The sequence below is a fragment of the Orcinus orca genome, chromosome X, assembly GCF_937001465.1.
Source record: "Orcinus orca chromosome X, mOrcOrc1.1, whole genome shotgun sequence".
In the NCBI taxonomy this organism is placed as follows: Eukaryota; Metazoa; Chordata; class Mammalia; order Artiodactyla; family Delphinidae; genus Orcinus; species Orcinus orca.
The window spans coordinates 120344371-120364689 of NC_064580.1; the positions used below are offsets into that span (position 1 = coordinate 120344371).

General features: G+C 37.9%; 1 protein-coding gene across 10 annotated transcripts in view; it reads right to left on the bottom strand.

The window, feature by feature from the left end:
• Positions 1–3595: 3595 nt before the first annotated feature.
• ATP11C (ATPase phospholipid transporting 11C) overlaps positions 3596–20319 on the bottom strand; it is a 173895-nt gene continuing 157171 nt past the window's right edge. For 2 of the 10 annotated variants that reach the window (XM_049704397.1, XM_033403637.2), the window contains 5 exons: positions 19385–19450; positions 17079–17182; positions 13595–13748; positions 7100–7204; positions 3596–4459 (listed from right to left, as the gene is read on the bottom strand). In XM_049704397.1, the coding sequence (XP_049560354.1) occupies positions 7103–7204; positions 13595–13748; positions 17079–17182; positions 19385–19450 (426 nt within the window). In that variant the 3' untranslated portion in view covers positions 3596–4459; positions 7100–7102. The other 8 variants (XM_033403638.2, XM_033403640.2, XR_007474695.1 and 5 more) reach the window with 8 other exon arrangements.

Below are 20319 nucleotides of genomic sequence, written 5' to 3' on the forward strand. Positions count from 1 at the left end.
AGGTGATATAATGATGGAAATGCAGTGTCCTGGTTAAGTGCCTGGACCATAGAAGAACTGGGTTTAAATTCTGGTTCTACCAGACTGTGTGACCTTGGCTGGTGACTCAGTTTCCTTATCTGTCAGATGGAGAAACGTTAATACCTATTTCATAGGGTTGTCGGGATTATTAAAGGAGCGAATATATGTAAAGTTATTGGAACAGTGCCTGGCACATAGTAAATGCTATCTAAGTGTTAGCTTATATGAGGAGTTGGGATTTTAGTGGCTTTACTAGTAGGAAATATATCCTAACAAATTGATGAAGAGATCAAAGAAGCAGCAGGCATTTTAGCTATGAACATCCATTGCCCCTCTCCACCCAAAGAGCCAGGGCCAAAGACCTTTGGCTAGCAGGCATTCTGCTCCACCAAGAGGTGCACTGTTCTTTCAGCCAGAGGCCTGCTCATAGCACTTGCTCCTAAGCCCATGAGATGAGGACTTGCTTGGTCCACAATAGGTCCACGTACTAGGAACTGAGGCCACATTTCCTTACCCGTCAGTTGCTGGGAAATACGTGTCAAATTAATTAAAAAATGTTGTGAAATAATTAAGCCCCCCATTTTCCTGACAACTATTCCCAGAACTCAGGCTTTCAAGCTTCATTAGTATGCATCCAGCACTTCAGCTGCGGACACATTCACTGAATAACCATAGTGATAACCTCAGCCCCTAACCTTTGCATGTGCTTCTTGTTGAAGGGGCCAAACCACTCAGCCCCTCACAATACTTACTTTATTGGCCAATCCTGGGCAGACTCCACAGTGAGGCAGCGTCTTAATAGGCTGGATGGGGGAAGGGAAGGAAACCTGAACAGACTAATTCCAAGAAGGTAGAAAGAATCTAAGACATATCTATGAAAATTTGGTAAATGACAACTATTCATTGAAAATGTCAAAGCAACAACAAAACCCCTTAACAGAAAAATAGCAATGCATTCAGCTGACTAGCAAATGACATTTTACAAAGCAATTATGATATTTTACCTCATTTGATCACCCTTCACCCCCAAGACACCATTTTATAGGCGAGAAGAGGATTGAGAGGGGAATGGCTCCAAGTGGCAAAGCTGAAACTTAACTCAGGTCTTACCTCCAAATATAGCACATTTCCCACTTTACAACAACAAAAAAAGAGGAAATGCTCTAAATGTAGGTCAAAGACTAACAGGATTAAAAGACTACAAAAATATAGAGACTGAAGTGTAAAAACGTAATGAAACCAGCTACAGTGGAGACTTTAGTTTCTTAGAAGTCAAGGAGGGCAGGGTTTTTCAAGGAAAAGGACTTTCACAAGGCCTTAGATGCAGGCTGAGCAACGACACAGGGAAGGAAGGGGGATGGGGAGAGGGGGAGAGAGGTGTAGGGGAAGGGGAGCAAGGGACAGAAAGGTGTACGCACACACCTTTGGTGTAAACACACACACCTTTGGCGTAAACACACACTACTGTAAAATCTCTGTATCTCTGGGCACTTAAGAATCAAATGATTTCAATGGGATGCAGACAGGGACCATATATCGTACAACCTCCAATGAGTGAGCACTGCCAAGCACACAGCAGACTTTCAATACGTATTTGCTGATTTGGCTGGACTTTTACGTATGCAGCAACCAGATACAGCCTTATTCAAAACTCCCACAAATATCGGAAACTCCCCAAATTAGGTATTGCCCTCAAGTGCTAGTTGAACGTATGCAGAAATGGTCAGTCATTTGTGAATTGTACAGGCAAAGAGGAAATTAGAAACGTATTGCCCATCACCAAATTGCTTCCATATTACTTTTACGTCAGACAGACCTTCCCAAAAAAGAGGCTAAAAATATCAATCATATCATACCAAAGTTTATTGATTACATCAAACAAAATTTCTGTAATGAAAAAGGCAAGTTGCATTCGTAAAAGATGGCATTCACATTCATTATAGAAAGCAAAAACGATGTAAAAAATTGCTGAAGTGAAAAATGTAATATTGCAGTCCCATTTTGCAAGCTGAAAAATGATTTTGTCAACACTTGCATAAAATCTACATTTATATACTGCATGTTATTAAAAAAATTCCATCACTAAATTATTATGGATTTTGCAAATTTAGGCTTGTATTTTATACTGTTGCTGGTGTAAATGTGGTAGATATGGAATTTATGTTTTCAGTTTCGTAGGTAACATCCTCAAACAGTGGAGGACAGCTGTGAAAACTACAAGGACGTTTTGTAGTTCGAAATTATTCAAATGATGGGTATATGATCCTATTATTACATTTTACCCCTTTCTCTGACACAAAATAAGGTGGTTAGATTGTAGTGATAGGAATACTGGATGGCTTACTTCAAGTTATTCCATCTGCTAACCCCACGCTAACCAATTGTTTTGCTCACTAATAAAATATCTTTCAAAAAATAAAGTCAGGTCCCTCTCAAGGATCTAGGCCATGATATTACACATCACTGCCATCATGAATCTGAGCTGCAGTGTAATGTGTAGCTTATTAGACACAACTCTAAATCCCCCTTGTCTTTCTTCCAGGATGCAAGGAATTTCACATGCCACCAGTTATATTTCCACTACCCTAGATATTCTGATCATGTCAAATCTCCATGGTCTGCATTAAACAAGCCTCTCTAATTAAGGTCGGCTCTTTGTATTCACAGTCCTTATAATTCTTATGTAAAACAACAATAACAATACAGCAACAACTATAAAAACAAGAACAACAACAAAACATCGAAAACTTTCCTGGGTCTGATTTTTTAGCTCTTTGGAATAGGTAAAGAATATATTGACTTGGTTTTCAGCAGACTGCCCCAAATACTAGGCTACTAGAACACAGCACACTTAGGAAGGTGTGACGCCACCTAACAAAATACTCAAAAATAATACTGATATATGAGAACAAATGAAATAATGAAAAAGGGTCAGTAATGATGGAATGGTTTCTGACAACTGAAATTATGTCCTTTCTAAAATTTAAGAAAAATTACACCTAAACATTAACACAAAATATAAATGGAAGAATCAAATGTGCCATATGGACTTTATAAATACACTGGTATAGATTGAATCTAATACTTACTTCTCCAAATCAAGGTACAATAGAAACACTAATAGTACAGGCATGCCAGGAAGACAACCAAGAATGGAAACTGGTAAGAAAATACCTTTTAAAAGACCATTTCAATCTAGTAGTCAAATGTAGTCACTTATACCCAAAAAAAGCGTGTGTTTAATTTTAACATTTAATAAAGACACACCACATTTATATGTTTTAGGTGAGCTCCTTAGGAGGTTAAAACCTCCCTCTAGTCCAGTAAGTCAAGGACTTTACCAAGGTGAATCTCGTGGTTTAGAGTTAGACCATTACTCTAGCCAAGTTTGCTGAGAGAGACAACATTCATGTTCAGAGTTGTGCCAGGGACCCTTCCTCCTCCCAAATCGGCAAGTTAAAAAAAAAAAAAGTGCTGCATATATGCACAGATGCAACCTCTTTCAAATAAAAACCATTAACAGTTTGAAATTAAGCTATTCTTCCTTCCTCTCCACAAAAAAATGATAAAAGACTGATGTTCAGAATGGCCTTTATTTTTATGTAACTGTGGTTCTGCCCATCTTGCCTCAGATCCCAGTAAAACTAATATTGGAAAAATCTATTATATCTTAACTATTTTGAGGAGCTCCTGATTGGAAATGCTTTCTTTTCAAATCTAGTAGCCTTACACTCATTAAGTGTAATCCAGAAGAACAAAAATAAATAATTTCTTTTGATTTTTGCAAAAATACCCAGGGTTAACATTCTTTCCACCTTTCAAGTTATTTTTTGGCAAGGATATTCTATCAAGACAAAATTAGCATGTGGGTGAACAGAAAGGATTAACTACTATCTGATGCACTGATTTAGTCCTCTTATATTTTCAAGTATTCCTTTCACATGTTGAAAAAAATAATTTAACATTATCATTCAGCAGGAACAAGAAATGTGATCTAAATTGCCTATTTCTTCTGCCAGGCAAAAAAAGTAATATTAGCAAAATCTATTCATTCCCATTGCATGACTTCTACTTTATACTATTGTATTTAAATCCATTCAGAGTTCATGGGTTAAAAGAGCACCCATTTGGTAGTTATTTTATTCTATCTAAAGCCAGAAATTCTAAATATTCTTGCTTTCAACCTTCATATAATTCATAACTTAGAGCTTTGGCCACAACGGCTACTTACAATAACTGTAAATGCTTAAGAGAGTCATTTGGTATCTTAGTGGACATTTCCTCTGAACCTTAGACATAAGATAGTGGTTTAGTTTGTTGCATATCAAGTATCCTGAGATGATAACTTTTTGTAGTTGCTTCTTCATGCTTTCTTTTAGCTGTAACCACTGTCAATATGCTTGTAGGACAATAACATAGGCAGTTCAAGATTCGGATTCTGAAAGATTCAAAATACACAGAGTTAAAAGTTTTATCTTAATAATAATGTAAAACCACCTGTTCAGCATTTTCAAAAATAAATCAAGTAGTAAATTTTGTTATGAGAATAAAACAATTGTTTTAACAAAGCTGCCAAGTTTTATTCACATGCAGGGAAAGAAAAAGTGACACAATAACCAATTTTGAATCCTTTATTCATTTGTCAGCTGAATAGATTCAGACTTGCTTTTTGCTTTTGGATTGCTCCAGGGTTCTTTTAAGAACTTTTACCACTAGGACAGCAGAGGCTTAGCTCACTAAGATCCCTTCTAGTCTGTGAGGGACAGAAGGGACATGAAAACAGGGACATTTTATTTAACTTTCTATCTCTAGCACCTAGCCCAGTGTCTGGCGCACAGCAGATGCTCAGGACATGTTGAATGAATGCATCAACTGTTTTTTGGTTGTTAATTATGACAAAGTCTGAAGATACATTGTTTTGAAAGACTGTTATGAAAGTACTTTTCCTTTACTTAAAGAAACATGTTTCCTCTCTATAATATTGAAGTTAATTTTCTTTTTGGTAGATCATGTATCTATGAGTCAACTGACTCCTGTTTTTCTTATTCATCATCTTTTTAGAAAAGAAACCACAGAAATCTCCCTAAGAAATCTGTAGATTCTTCTTTGTCCTCTAAACACTATCACATGCTATGATCAGGATGGGGCATGATAGGGCAACTGATCAGTGAGTATAAATCAGCTATGTGGAGAAGTGGAAGTCCTACGTCAAGGGAGTCAACCTGACCCTTGATTCTCCACTCAAAAATCCAACTTTTTAAAACCTGAGTAGTGGAGGGCCTTAAGGGGTGTACTATTTTCTCCCCCTTTAGGTGCACCTTCCTTGCCATACTTGGACTAGAAGTTCTTTAGAATACCTTCCATTCCTTTTGATGTTCCATTTTCTCATATTATTTCTCCAGGTAGCAGGGTCAGGGTGACCCTAACCAAAATAAGGTTGCCATTCACATCGAGAACTTATAAAAGGAGTCAGGCAGTTCCCTTATCAACCAAGGGACAAACTCGGTGGCTAAACTAATTGCCAAATATTTTCCTTGGAGAAGAAATAATGTCACATGAAAATATATTCCTAGAAGAAATAACTACATTAAAAATAAAACAATCGTTTTTTGAAAAAAATTTCCTCAGTTGTGTTAGGCATTGTAGGAGTTAAGGCCCTGGAGAGACCAAAAGCAGTAGCAGTGTCTGCTACCCAGCCTAGTCTCCCAAACCACAGACCAAGCTAAGGCAAGCAATCCAGGGGGATACAAAATTCACTGCAAACAGTATAGCTAAAATGCATCACACAGCTTAGGACAAGGCTATCTGGAACAAAATAGTCAAAGACTTTGAAGGCTACTGGGAAGCAGATTCATCACTGAGGGACAACATAAGCAGGTGAGTCACTCCAAATGGGTAAAAGGATGTATGTAGACTGAGACAAAATGAATTGGCTTCCAAAATAACACTGCAGATGCAGACTGTGATGAACAGTAGGAGATAGAAGAACCGATGGATTCAATCCATTAGCTCAATTTTTATTCTTTGCTGGAGGGTAGGGAAGTTGACAGATGATGAAAAAATGGGCCTATGAGGTGGACTCACAATTGTTAGCATCACAGCAAACTGACCTGCAACTGTCATTCATGATGATCATTAATTTTTATGTGGGCATGAAAGACAGCCCTGCCCTAAGCCATATAGAGTTGTTTCCAAGCTGACAAGCTTGTAAACCTCATTCATGAATTATTCTACATTCCCATGGATGGATAAACGACCTTTAAAGGTCTAGGGTGACAGAGGCCCCTGCAGTGGGAAACAGAGTACACGTAGAGGAGTCATTCTGAGTTCAAGGATTCCTCCCATGGCATATCAATTCCTTCCAAATCTTTTTTTTGGGGGGGTAAATGAAACAATGTTATAAAATTAATTTATTCACTTTTGGAAAAATTATGAAGCATTCTATATGATTAGGCTAGCATCCCCCTGAATGGCTAGGAAAGGTTTTACCTCTGAAAGTTGAAACATTTAGCTTGAATAAAACTTGACACTACAAAAAGTGATTACAGCAGATTGGTTCATTAACATATACTTGGGGATCAGACATTTACAAGGACATTAAATATATACCTGGAAACACAGACACAGCACATGGAAGTACAAACACATTGAATTATTTTCACATAATTCCCAAAAGAACATGCAGTGCTAAAACTGACTTGATATTATACAGATGCAATTTTGGAATATTTATTTTCAATTTTTCCAAATCATCTTTTAAAATCAAAATTATATTTCCTAATCAGTATTAACAAGCATTTTCACGTGATGCCATGACAACATGCCCCTTATAAATTAAATATACTGTATTGCCCTTCAGTTCTGGAAAATGCCTAAAATTTTATTTGGGGGCTTAGCAAATTTAAAATATGTATTCCTCCATATTCCAAGTAATGCATCTTTATATTTTTGCAAAGAATAGTATAAAGTTCACCACACCAACAGCAGAGAAAATTTAGAGAGTGATATTTTCATTTTTTCTTTATAATGCTGTTAATCTGTTTCTTTAAAGCCAGCCCGCTTGTTTAACACTAGGTACCTGTTACAATATATTAGATTCGTCTGAGAATGTTCGTAAAAGAAGAGGTCTGACTGAAGGTCTGGTGGATAATGAGTCAGATGCCTTTTTACAGCTCAGATTTCTCTGTAATAGTGAGGTAAAGATACTTAAAGCATTTGAAGATTGGTTAACCCACCTGGTGATAAAAATGTAGGAAGAAAAAAATAATTTCCTACAGACTACTCCTCTGGCCAAAAGTACAAATGATTACACTACAGCAAATGCGTAACATTTAAATGAATACATTTAAAGACCTAAGAAAGTCTCCAACTCCAGTTGAATTGTTTTCATGGTAGAAGAATACAGACATTAGTAGTACGTGGCAAACTTGGGTTTTTGAAATGACACTGGTTAAGTTATGCGGTTGATGAAGTCAATATGGTTCGATTAGTAAACCTTACCATCCTTTTGGTGAACACCTCTGAGAGTTGTGCCAGTACTGTGAGTGTACTGAACAAAGAGAAATTTGTGCAAAACATTCCTGTCTTAGTGAACAGACTAGCTGTAACACACTGTGGCTTCTACTGCCACCAGGAACCAATGGGACTACAGACCTACAGTCCAAGTTTTTGAAAATCACTTTCTCTCCAGTGTGACAATTTGAGAAGGTGAACAAATGATTAAAGGAAAATGACAAAATATTCTTAAGTATCAATAGAAGATGTAAAGATGAGTCATGAGAATTTTTCATAAAGAATCAGAAAATGATGTCAAGCAAATGAGAATGCAAGCAAGTTGGTACATTAAGAAAGGAAATCACCTTATTCACTCCAAGAGAAACTGTGATTGCTGGAAGTTTGAGAAAGCATGAAGATAGTAGATGTTCCTGAGGAAGGGAGGCGTTTCGTAACCTTGTTCACAATTGCACAAAAGGTGGAAAATTGCAGTAGAAAAAAGAGAAATGCAGAAACCAAAAAGAAAAAAAAAAGTAAATATTCTCTGAAATGTAAGACATTTAAAAAGAAACCTTGAGAATTCGAAGTTGAAATGACGTTAGTTTTGAAGACGTTACTTTCTGAAGTAAAAGTAGAGCTAGAGTTAGGAATAGTCTATTATATGAGCAAACTACTATTTCTCTGTATAGCAATTAAAATTTTTTTTTCTTAATGGGAAAATTGACTATTTTGAATAAAGTAATTTAAAAATATGTTTCTCATTGAAATAAAGCTCATCTCTAATCATTAACTCAGTAGCTTACACTGTTCAAAATCCACTGGTCAGAGAGCTAGGCTGAGGGTCCATCACCAGTCTATACTGAAGTAACTGTCTCCCCTATCCAATTGCATAGATGGAATATGAAGGGACTGACTGCCCTTGGGCAGTTCCAGGTTAAAAACCTAATCAAAACTAACATAATGGAAAAACTGTTGGCGAAACCACACTTCAGTGCCGTTTACCTCTGAACCCATCTTTAACTTCCTTTATTCTAACATAATTTGATCAGTTTCCCCCTTTTCTCCTATAGAGACTCTTTAAAAGCGTTGGCTGAAGAGCTATGAATTTTTCCTTTAAAACACTTAGAAAAAGTAAAAATCGATAACTTACAGTTTAATCAGAAAACCTAAGAGGCTAGTTTTATTTTTTCTTATTCTGTGCCTGAAGCTATAGGCTAATTTATAGACTTGGTTTTGGTATTGCTCAAGCAAAACAGAAGATGAGTGGTCAACTATGCGGATGAGCTTAATGATTCTGCTAATCAAGATTACCCATATTATCTCCTTAGCAGCTAATGGAAATACGCTTACAAAAAGAAACCAGCTAAAGTAACACATATATCTAACAGAGTCTAATAAACATTTATACTTCTAAAGGCAAATATTTTTATTTATTCATATATATTTTAACATAACTACATTTTTTCCTGTTAACATTTTACCTTAAATACAGTTGGTGACATGTTGGTAACATGCAAATTACCAATTGATAAAGCTAGAGAAATAAATATTTCGTTTCTGAGAAAAAAATTTTAAATTGCTCTGTCTTCTATTTTGTGGGCAAAAACCTTGCAACAAGATTAACATGATACCAAATCACCCACCCTGTGTTTAAAATACAAGCCCATCTATTTAAGACTGTAACTGAAACACATTTTGGTGTGCTCAAAACCTTGTTCCCAACGGTCAGAGATAAAAGTATTTCTAAGAAGTAGACATTTTAGGGGTTAATAGGTTACTTTATAAAGGAAAACAAAAGAAATATATGAAAGTACAGAAGGCAGCAGAGAGCATGGAAAGATTAAAGCAATAAAAAAACTGGTACAGCTAGCAACTGGTTGGGGGAGGGTGAGAAGGATGGGAGATAATTAAAACAGTATGAAATTTCCACATTCCTTTGCAGTCATCTAGAGAGCTTTGACTCTGGCTCAAGTAGCAGTTTGTCAGAGGCCAATGCATAAAGGTCCACCTCAACAGCCACGATGTTAGGATTCAACTTTATATTTGTCTAATTTAGATGACAGGACTGTTACCCTTAGAACTCTTGGTTCTATGTGACACTGTCAGGATTGCAACAGTAATCATCATTGTCACCATTGTTATTATAAGGATAAATTGTATTCTCCAAAGTGCTTTCTCTGGGAATTTTGCTCAGACACCTGACATTCTTCCTTTTCCTGTCTTCCACTCTGAAAGAGCTCCCTGCGTAATGGAATGTTTCCTCTTGTTTGTGCAGACCTCACATGCAAGGTATGGCCATGTTGCTGGGTCCATTCTCATTAGATTATAGTGTTTCCATGTCTACTAGGCAAAGTCAAGCCTCCTTTAGATCATGGTGGTTTACACGGGAAAACTTTACGTAAAGATATGTGGAAAATTCCTCTGCTGGAAATGGGAACTGGTATTTACCAGTTGGCCAGAAGGTCCAGGTGTATTTCACTGATTAAGAGACAGCCCAAGAAATGTGCTTAAGAGGGGACACAGCTTTTTGGAATACCAAAATCCTAAACTTTAAATTTCCTTTAAAGTGTTATCTGCTGTACCACTGTTCAGTGCTCCATGATAGTTTCATCATACGCTTGTCAGCAGCATGGCAATGAGGCTTTGTCAGTTCATAAGCTAAAGAAAAGTCCTATGATCCTTAATGATGGGACTTTAGCTCAAGAATTAACTACACTGCTGAAAATAAGGGTGTGAAAATATTTACCCCTGAGTTAAATGAGTGGGGGAACCTATTTTCGAAGAGAGAATTCTTTCTAATGCTAATATCATGACAGAACGCAGCTGTGGTGGAGGCTTCTGCAGGTAGTGACTTGGACCTTGAAATAGCCCAGCTGTGTTACAACAAGCCATAGTATTGAATCTACTGTTCTGTTTATACCTGCTTACAGAAGTGTTCCAAATAAGTCCCCTCTATAACTCAACTAGAGTGAGAGCTCCTTGTGAGAGGGAGCTACGTCTGCTTCTCCTCTGAATGATTAACACCTAGTACAGCAGCTAGCTTACAGTCGACCCTCGGGCAATGTGTGCTGAACTGAATAGAATTCAACAGAAGGCTGCTTCTATAATTGTTGGATGTAAATGGTTTAGCTTCTTTCTCAAATGCCGTAGACATTTTCTCTATCCACTGCTGAGTCCCCTTCTTAAAGCAGCCGCCTAGACTCACAGGAGGATAGCACTGGCAGTCTACTTACCACAGGCATTTCTGGCTCTACATGCGAAGGATCCCTAGCTTACTGGATGAAGTCAGGGGGAGCTTCTACCTCTAGCTCGGGACACACGCGAGCTAATCCCCATTAGGGATTCAGTCAGGTAGGAGGCTGACCCGGTGTAAAAGAGTCCTTTGCGTTTCTTTACAATGAGGCCAATGTCTTAGCAAGGGATATTGAACAAAGTAGGAAGTCACCCAGGATGCCAGACTGTTGGTCATTAAAATACTCTTTTCTCCTTTATCTTAGAAGTGGCCTCTGCCTCTTTGATGTGGCCAACTAGAGCCTTGTGTAAACAGATGTGACTTATCAGAGTAGTCATAGCTGCCATGTTTCAGTTGGCCTTTATGCATTCATATGCACTACTTTGCTCTTGCATTTTCTCACAAGGGGAAAAAAAGAAAAAAGAAAAAAGAAAAAAAAAAAAAGGCAGTGCTGCTGAGTGCCCACAATGTTTTGTCTCATCTGCAAGTCTCACAATCCCATAGAGTCTGAAAAACCATCTAGCCTTTCAGACTCTGGATGTAAAGAGAGATGTTCATCAGTAGGTGGTTCAACACATGTTCACTGGTTCAATGACGATAGGAATAAATGAATGAATGAGTGAACGAATGAAGGTGATTATGGAAATTCTCCTGGTTGTTCTAGCATATCAGCATGCCAAGCTACAGTACAGACACTGGAATTCCTCCTATCATGGACATAATCCATGGCAAACAAATCTCATGCTAAACCCTGGAAACATTCTACACTGCTAAGTAAAAAGGGCCGCAGTCCCAGAACTCCATGCTTTCGTTCAACAGAAGTTTGGAATCTGCTGTTTGTGCGGAAAGAAAATGTTCTAAGTCTTTATCTGTGACTACCTTGTAGCATCTCTCCATTTAACTTATATAAAAACATTTAAAATATTTAGTAGCCATTTAATTTATATAAAAGTCACCTCCAGGGCTTCCCTGGTGGCACAGTGGTTGAGAGTCCACCTGCCGATGCAGGGGACACGGGTTCGTGCCCCGGTCCGGGAAGATCCCACATGCCGCGGAGCGGCTGGGCCCGTGAGCCATGGCCGCTGAGCCTGCGCGTCCGGAGCCTGTGCTCCGCAACGGGAGAGGCCACAACAGTGAGAGGCCCGCGTACCAAAAAAAAAAAGTCACCTCCAGCCAGTGTCTAATTTTTTTTTTTAAGGGCTTAAGGAAGAGAATAAGATGATATGTTTGAAGGTTTTGATTTCTGAGATTTTTGTCTCATCTTTACAGCATGAAGCTGCGTGTGAGCCATTATTTAGCATGAGCTCCATTACCCCAAATAAGAAAAACATCGAGGAACTCCTCAAAGTGTACTCCCAAATAAGGAGATCCTTCCTAGACAAATCTCTATTACAACAAGGCACCAAAAGATTTCTTACTGTGACATTTTCTGTTTGGCTTCATGCAAATTGCCACTTGAGCCATTCTGGGAGGAACCTGTTTTATCCCTGTTCAACTGGTATTAAAGGTATAATCAGACAAGTAAATGCCACTTTTCCATTCTAAGACTAAACACCAGGCTGGAGGGAGTTAGTGGGGGGTCTACCGGAAGGATTAGAGAGAGATTAAGGCAGTCTTAGGTTAACGTTACTGTGTGCAGTTCCACCCATAAGGCATGCAGAAGCAGGGAGTTAAGGCCAGTTCTGACCACCTAACTATATAGTGATTGGGCCGTGTATAGCAAGAATCAATGTGGCTTATGCCACTGATAATCTACTGCTTTTGAGTGGGGCTGAAGCTCCTCTCTTATACATCTAATCACTGAAGATTTTCCCACTATAATCATTTTAGTTCCCTATTCTGCATGATGCCAGCCACTGGAATCAATCAATAGGAAAAAAAAAAAATCAAGGCAAGCCAGTTTTGTGGCTAAAATGGTTGGCAAATTTAATGAAATAGATCAGGTAGATATAGCTTAGTCTACTTCTTGAAAATATTGCCTTGGAGGGGCTACAAGATCTAATTGGTGTCAATACGATCGAAACAGGGTTTTGTTTGGCAAAATGAGCTAGTGTTGGTAGGAATATGACATATTTAATTAACATGTTGGTCAAAATTTGCCAGAAGTTTTATTTTCAAGGCTAATCTATCCCTTTCAGTTTAAAGGCTTTTTCAGAAAGGCTCAAAAGATATCAGACAATGCAGGGCCAAGCGATTAGGCTGACAGAGGGTAATAACTTCTCATTCCCGCAAAAAATTTACCATATAAGCAGCAAAAATAAAAACGCACTCATAAAACAATCTCGAATTTTTACAAGTGTGTTCAAGAGGGGAAGGATGTAGAAACCACATCCAAGGAATTCTCTTTGGTTCAAATATACTGCTGGACAGACAGGGCTAGAAGCAACACAGAGATTAAGCAGCACTATAATTAAAGGAAGGGGAAAGGTTTGAAAGAGGCAAATTGGGATTATCAACTAAAAAAAAAAATCTGCAAACAACCCATGGGGAAATTTCTAAGGTTAAAGCTGGAATGTTGGTGTGGAAATTCCCAGTGTGAAAATTCTAGGTTAAATTAAAAAAAAATCATTTTTTTCTGTTTAAAATTCCATATGGAGCATATGAGATACTCCATATGGATTGCTAAAGGTCACATAGAACACTATTAAGGAATCTACTTACCACCTGCATTGGATAACGAAGTTTTTTACTATACTTTTTATGCAGAAGAGGAAATTAAGTGATGAACCTGTAAGGAGGGGTTTAACATGCTGTAACTAATGCAATTCTCTAAATAAAGTTTTTAGTTCACGGCAGATATTGAAGCCCCTTCCAAAAATCAGGTGGTAATATAAACTTAGTTCTTACCCTGGCACTTCTTCTTCTTACATTCTTTAATACTATCAGGAGAATCTCAGGGAAAAGGCTGATAAATATTAGAAGAACTATGGCCAACCATGTGGATACAGAAGACAGCATTTGAGCAAATACAAAATACATTCTCTGTTGTTTGAGAAAAGGCCTAGAGTGGAAAGAAAATACATAATGGAAAAACAAATCAGTTCCTGTTATATGAAACAGTAGTGTAACTGAAACTTTTGTATTTAAAAGGAATCCTTGTTACGTACATTAATAAAAATAATTTTCTTTAGGACGACCCAGAAGTAGTAAACCGATTTCATTTACTAAATGTTTAGAAAGGAAAGGAATGATAATCAAAGGGGAAAAAAGATGCTAAAATTCATTTGACTTGAAAACAACTAAGCGATCAATTTTAAAGCTGCCAACTGGAGAACATTTATTTGCATTAGAAAATGCTGGAGGGCTTCCCTGGTGGTGCAGTGGTTAAGAATCCGCCTGCCAATGCAGGGGACAAGGGTTTGAGCCCTGGTTCGGGAAGATCCCACATGCTGCAGAGCAACTAAGCCTGTGCACCACAACTACTGAGCCTGCACTCTAGAGCCCGTGAGCCACAACTCCTGAGCCCGCACGCCACAACTACTGAAGCCCACGCGCCTAGAGCCCGTGCTCCGTGACAAGAGAAGCCACCGCAATGGGAAGTCCACGCGCCGCAACGAAGAGTAGCCCCCGCTCGCCACAACTAGAGAAAGCCCGCGCAGCAGCAACGAAGACCTAATGCAGCCAAAAATAAATAAAATAAAATAAAATAATAAAAAAAAAGAAAATGCTGGAGCTTCAGAGATATTCACGAGAAATGATGATTAATTTTTATGCTAACAAACATTTTACTTCCTTGGCTGTTTTTTTAATATAAGAAAGGATTTCTGGTCTACATTTGGAAATTTAAAAGACATTTTTATTACCACTCCCCACCCCCCGCCCACAAAACCCCTATGTAAACATAACAAGGACTGTAGAGATTTTCTCTCTCGAATGGGAGGAATCTACCATTCTCATCCACAAATATATATTGAGTACGAGTGTGTGCCAAGTAGGTTGACAGAAGAATATTGCTAATCACACATTAAGCCTTGGGGTCCAGAAATCCAGGAGAACGCCTCATTCTGCAGGGTTCAGTCTTCCACTGAACTGTTAGGCGACCACTGAGAAGTCCAGCCAGTTTCCCTTCCCTGCCGGAGCTGAACCACAGAGAGCCTCACTAGGCTAGGATGAACGTTGTCTGAGGCTGAGGGGGAGGAAGTGCAAAGCAGCTGCTCAAGGTTGGGGTATACATCAGACTGTCCTTGGATGAGGAGCCTTAGGTAGATAAGTGGTTGGTGCCATTGAGTAGATCACAAATAGTGCTCACTGAAGATAAACTGGTTTTTCATTTACACATTCATGTTTGTGCACTCTCATGTAACATGATAAAATCAAGCTCGTGGCTCTACACAGCTGAGGACTAGACTGTGGAATATATGTGGAATAGATTGTGAGCACAATAGTGAGGTGGAGAAACTTATGAGGTCCAGGCTAAACAAGTTTTCTAGGGTTCCTACCATAAAGAAAAGATTTCTACAGAGCTCTATTCCCACTCTAATTCAGAAGGGCACCCTGACTAATCTTCTAGGCAGTTAACTGAGGCACAATAAGGGTCCAGCAGACAATTGACACCTAGTCGTCACAGGGTATTCTTTTGCACAGTACCCTCTCTGTGATTAAAAGCTCCACATTTTTCTTTTTGATTTTGATGGCATCTATGGAGTTTTGCAGAGGAGCAGTAAAAAACAAAAATTATTATTCCTGGATGGGGTTTGGGGATCAGAAATCATCATTCTCACTGCCCATCCCCAAAGAGGGGTGAGTCACAATGCCTCAGGGCTGAGCATGTCTGGAGATTAGCTGCAATCAGCATTCAGCTGAAGTATTACAGTTTCTAGTCACATTTTCTTGGTTGCTTTATAATATAAATTTTATATTCATGTAGTAGCTCAACTCACACAGGTCTACTTAAGGATAGCACTATAGGCAACAAAATAAAACAGATTTATTAACATTTCATTTTTAGTAACCATCTCTAATGAATAGAAACAGGTGTGACAATATCTTAAATCATTTAAAGGATTTATGTTAATTAATAAGGAATAGTCTGGAAAGAGTGAGAAACTTTAGTTTGCTAGAAACATTTCATTCTTGTGGAAATTTTGCATAATTAGTTCAGATACTGATTACACAGGTTCCTAGACAGAATTATGACCTTACAATTGTGTATTACATTTGGTTAATCAACTTTGATTCATTTGTATATTATTAAAGAAAACAGACTTCCTTCAGCTTCACTGCTTCAATAGTTACTTATATAGGTGTCAAATAAATGCTGTAATTATACTTTCTGAAGCTGCTACTTCCATAAGTGATTAGGTTGTCCGTATTTTTATTTCTTGAGGCTTTTATTTTAAAAAGCTTTCCAAAACAGTAAGAGTTTCTTCTAATTAAGTCTCAAGGGACATAAACATGGTCCCCACATCTCTGTGATAATATGGACTGTTTTGTACGTATGATTTTGCTCAAACCAGTGAAAATATGTACTCCTAGAATCTTACCCTATGGCTTACTCTAGTCCTGGTCTCTGCCGCTGGCATCCTTGTCAGGGGAAGTCACCAATTAATGAAAACTGTGATATTAAAAAACAAAATATAGGCCTCTGGGAGTAAGGAAAGGAGATGAAAATCTAACTTATTTTCATTCCTTATAACTCTCCCAATCACAGCTTATGTGCCCCTCACTGGACTCTAGTCTCCTTGAGGCAGGGGTACAGGCTATTCATTTCTGTATCCCATAGAGTGCCTCACACAAAACAGATTCTGAATAAACATCTACTGAACCAAGATGAACAGAATGAACTTTAAATCCAAGCTAGAGAGTCTACCTTTACCTCCCCCAAAACAATGGGACGGTGATTTCAAATATAACCCTCTGAGTATTAAGTGATATATATTCTATCTCTTGAGCACATCTGTAGTGACAAGAAGGAGAGTAATATACCATAAAGAGAGAACAGGGTCCAAATGGATAATACTGTATCTATTGGCCACTATATTGTGTAGAAACTTCATAGGATGAGTATTTCTACTGGAAATCACATGGGAGGTCATGCTAGAAATTAGTTTCGTTTCACAGAGAGATGTTTACACACCTTCAGGTCGGAAGATTTGGACAGGGGCTACCAGAAGGGAGGTCTTTTGAGTAACTGGTGCAGTCTATATACTTGCATTTGAAATCTTACCTGAAATAGCAGCATTACTGGCTAGAAGTAACTTCCAGTCCATTAATATTGAAGACTTGCCATCTTATATAATCAAAACTTTAAAAGTATAATTAATGTTTGCATATACAATGTACCTATATATGTATTTTGTTATTTACATATTACACACGTACAGTAGCTTACCATATAATTCCTCCCCAGAAGAATGAGAAAAATACATAAAACGCTAAAGAACCCCAAATCACAAAGTGGTTTATCCATGTCCAGAAACGAGTATCCAAGGCGAGCTGAAAGGATACAACACAAGAGATTTCATGATGAGTACAAACTGTACCAGGCCGTATCTGATGGTATTTGACAACTTATACACAATATGATACCTGTGGGAGGATCTAGCTTGGGCCAGGCAACCAGAAGAGAATGGCACTAGAAGAACAGAACCCAGACTTTTCAAAGAGCTCTGCCCTCAGGCATTTAGACTCTAGGAGTACAGGCATGGAGGTGTGGTCAAGCAAGTACAGCTGCAGATGCCTCACTACTGAAGGAAGGGCAAGGAATGAGGTAATGGTAACATCCCAGAGACTGGAGCCCCGCGTCTTTAAGTGGTGGCGGTCAGGGAGCTGACGGCAGAAGGAGAAGGCCTGGCTGGTGGAGGCAGGCATACTGAAAAGCAGGAGGAGAGGGAGAGAGTAGCTAGGAAGAGAAGACAAACTACACAAAGGAGTCGTGAGAGCTCAAACACAACAGATGAGGGTTACTAAATGCAAAGGCAACTAGCTCTACACGTCAGGCATCATGGAGCCATGGACTGTGGGTCTATGTAGTGTGCAATTTTTCAATTGCAAAGTCCGTATCTACTCCATTAAATTAATAACATTTTCAGTTGCCTTAGATTTTAATCCTCTCATGTTTCTTCCAGGGCTGCTTGTTTCTTCAGATTGTGGCACCTGGGATTTTCAAATGCAATCTAAAAATAAAAAGTATGGTCCACTCTGCTTGCTTAAAATTTCTGGGCCACATGGCCTAATATCCAGGGCATTTAATTTCTGAAGAGGAGGTGGTGTTTGTTTTGTTACTTGCTGTGACACCCTGCTCCTCAGCAATCTGTTAACAGTTGCTCACTTATAAACAGGATACTGATAACATTGTCTTGAATTTCCAGCCTCTGGCTGCTAGGGAACATGCCACAGTAATACCCATGCAGAAAAGAGGGAGTGGATGGATTTTGAGGGACAGGTGGAAGTTGCTGCAGCAAGGCCAACTTTAGCTATGAAGGGTGCTTGGAAGCCCTGGGGCCATGTGCAAGGCCAGGGGTAAAAAAGGGTGGGGAGGATTCCCTTTCAAATTATGATCCTATGAGACATAATAGTAAATAACAACTAGCATCTATTGTACTGAGCACATTCTATGTGCCAGACCCCATTCTAACTGCTTTATATGTATTCACTAATTGACTTCTCACAAAAAAAATCCTAAGGGAGGTGGGTGGTACTTTTATCTCCATTTTATAGAAGAGGAAATGTAAGTACTGAGAAACGAGGTCACTTGCCCAAGGACATCCAGATAGTAAGTGGCTAAACTGAGATGAATTGTAACATTTTCTTTTGCAGTCCTAAAATATTACTGAAATAGTAGATGAATAATGCAAACATGTTAGTTGTATTCGGTACGAGAAATGAAGCAGGTATAAAAATTCAGAGGGGAAATGATTAGAGGTCCTTTGTCATTTATACTTCTGAATTCTAATTCTGGCCACTGGGCATATACTGGAATTCATTTAAAGGTACTCATTCCTGAACCCCATGTGAGGTGTTTATTACTGGAATGATCAAAATAATTTTAATTATACCTTCAACTATAAGGGAGTCCCAACTCATGAACCTCAAGGGTAGTATTCAGCACGCAGCATTATTACATGGCTGCAGGTTAATGCCAATGATTTTGTCAAAACTGCCTTTGTTGTATGTTACCTGCTGTATATTCTTATGCATTTCATCACAAATACGGGTAAATTTCAGTGATGAATACATTATACAAAACGTCATCACTACCAAGCTCTTTCGCACACATATCTTGCTCATGGACAGCTATATTCAACTGTCTTAAGTACCCAAATTCCTTTAAGGACTGGCATTCTTAAACAGATATATAACTTAAAAAATATTCAAGTACTTAACATGGAAACACACACATACACACAGCCCATTTATATACCACTTAACATCTCAAAAATAGCAGGAAAGAAGGAACAGATTTCCAATATAAGTATGGTGTATTAAAAAAAAAGAGGATAGGCAATATACTGGAAAAAATGGATCACAAATAGTATATAAATGTCCAAATCTCTAATATCACACATAACTTTAGTAAGCATTCAGACTTGAATAACAACTCGCAGTAAAAATAAAGATTAGAAGACGAAAAAGATATAAGACCAGAAAGTATTATAAAAATGGTGTTAAATATATTTGAATAAATAAAAATCTAACCTTCAGAGTTACGGTGAATACTAAGACTGTAAAAACAATGGTTCCAAAAGTCCAGTTTCCATATACCTGAAAAACATTCAACAATTACGTGTACCATGAATATACAAGCTTGCTTAAAAAAATAAACAGCCAAGTTTAATCTTGAGTGTAATTGCCAAAGATTTTTGTATAAATTGTTTAGGGAAATATCTGCTCAAAAGATCAGGCCAAAATGCTGGCTTTTACTGTGAGCCTAAATTTTCTTGGAGAGGTATACCACATGCGTGGTTGGTAGGGTTTATTTCGTGATTCCATGAAGCATAAAACAGGGAACACACTGGTGTGATATAGGCAGGAAAAACCCTATTCCACTAACAGTAACGTTCATAAAAACAACTCATTTGGATGGCTCCTGTATCTAAAGAGTTTGATATAGGCTTTTCCTATAATATAGATCTAAAGATCTCTATGTATAAATAAAGACTAATTTGCAGACAAATGAACTCACATTTTAAAAATAGAGTATATGATGACAGAGGGTAACTAGACTTACTTTGGTGACCATTCAGTACATAGAAATATCGAATCCTTATGTTATATACCTGAAACTAATATAATGTTATATGTCAATTATATCTCAATAAAAAACAAATAAAATAGAGTCTAATTTTGTGGCTGTAAATATTAGAGTTGTCAGAATGTGCACATCAAAGAAAAGCAGATACCATGTATATAAACCCAAACGATGGCAATGAATGGCACATATGCTTACCAAACGCTGTCAAGATCTGAATGCATAACATTAAAACAGAAAATGAAATGTAAAAGGTTTTAAAAAAATAAAAACAAAAATTAAGGTTAATAGCAAAAAAAGGATTTGATCAAATCGTACATGGTGTTATATTTAATTGCTGATAGTAGTCCTTATACTTATTGTAATTTTAGCAAACAATATA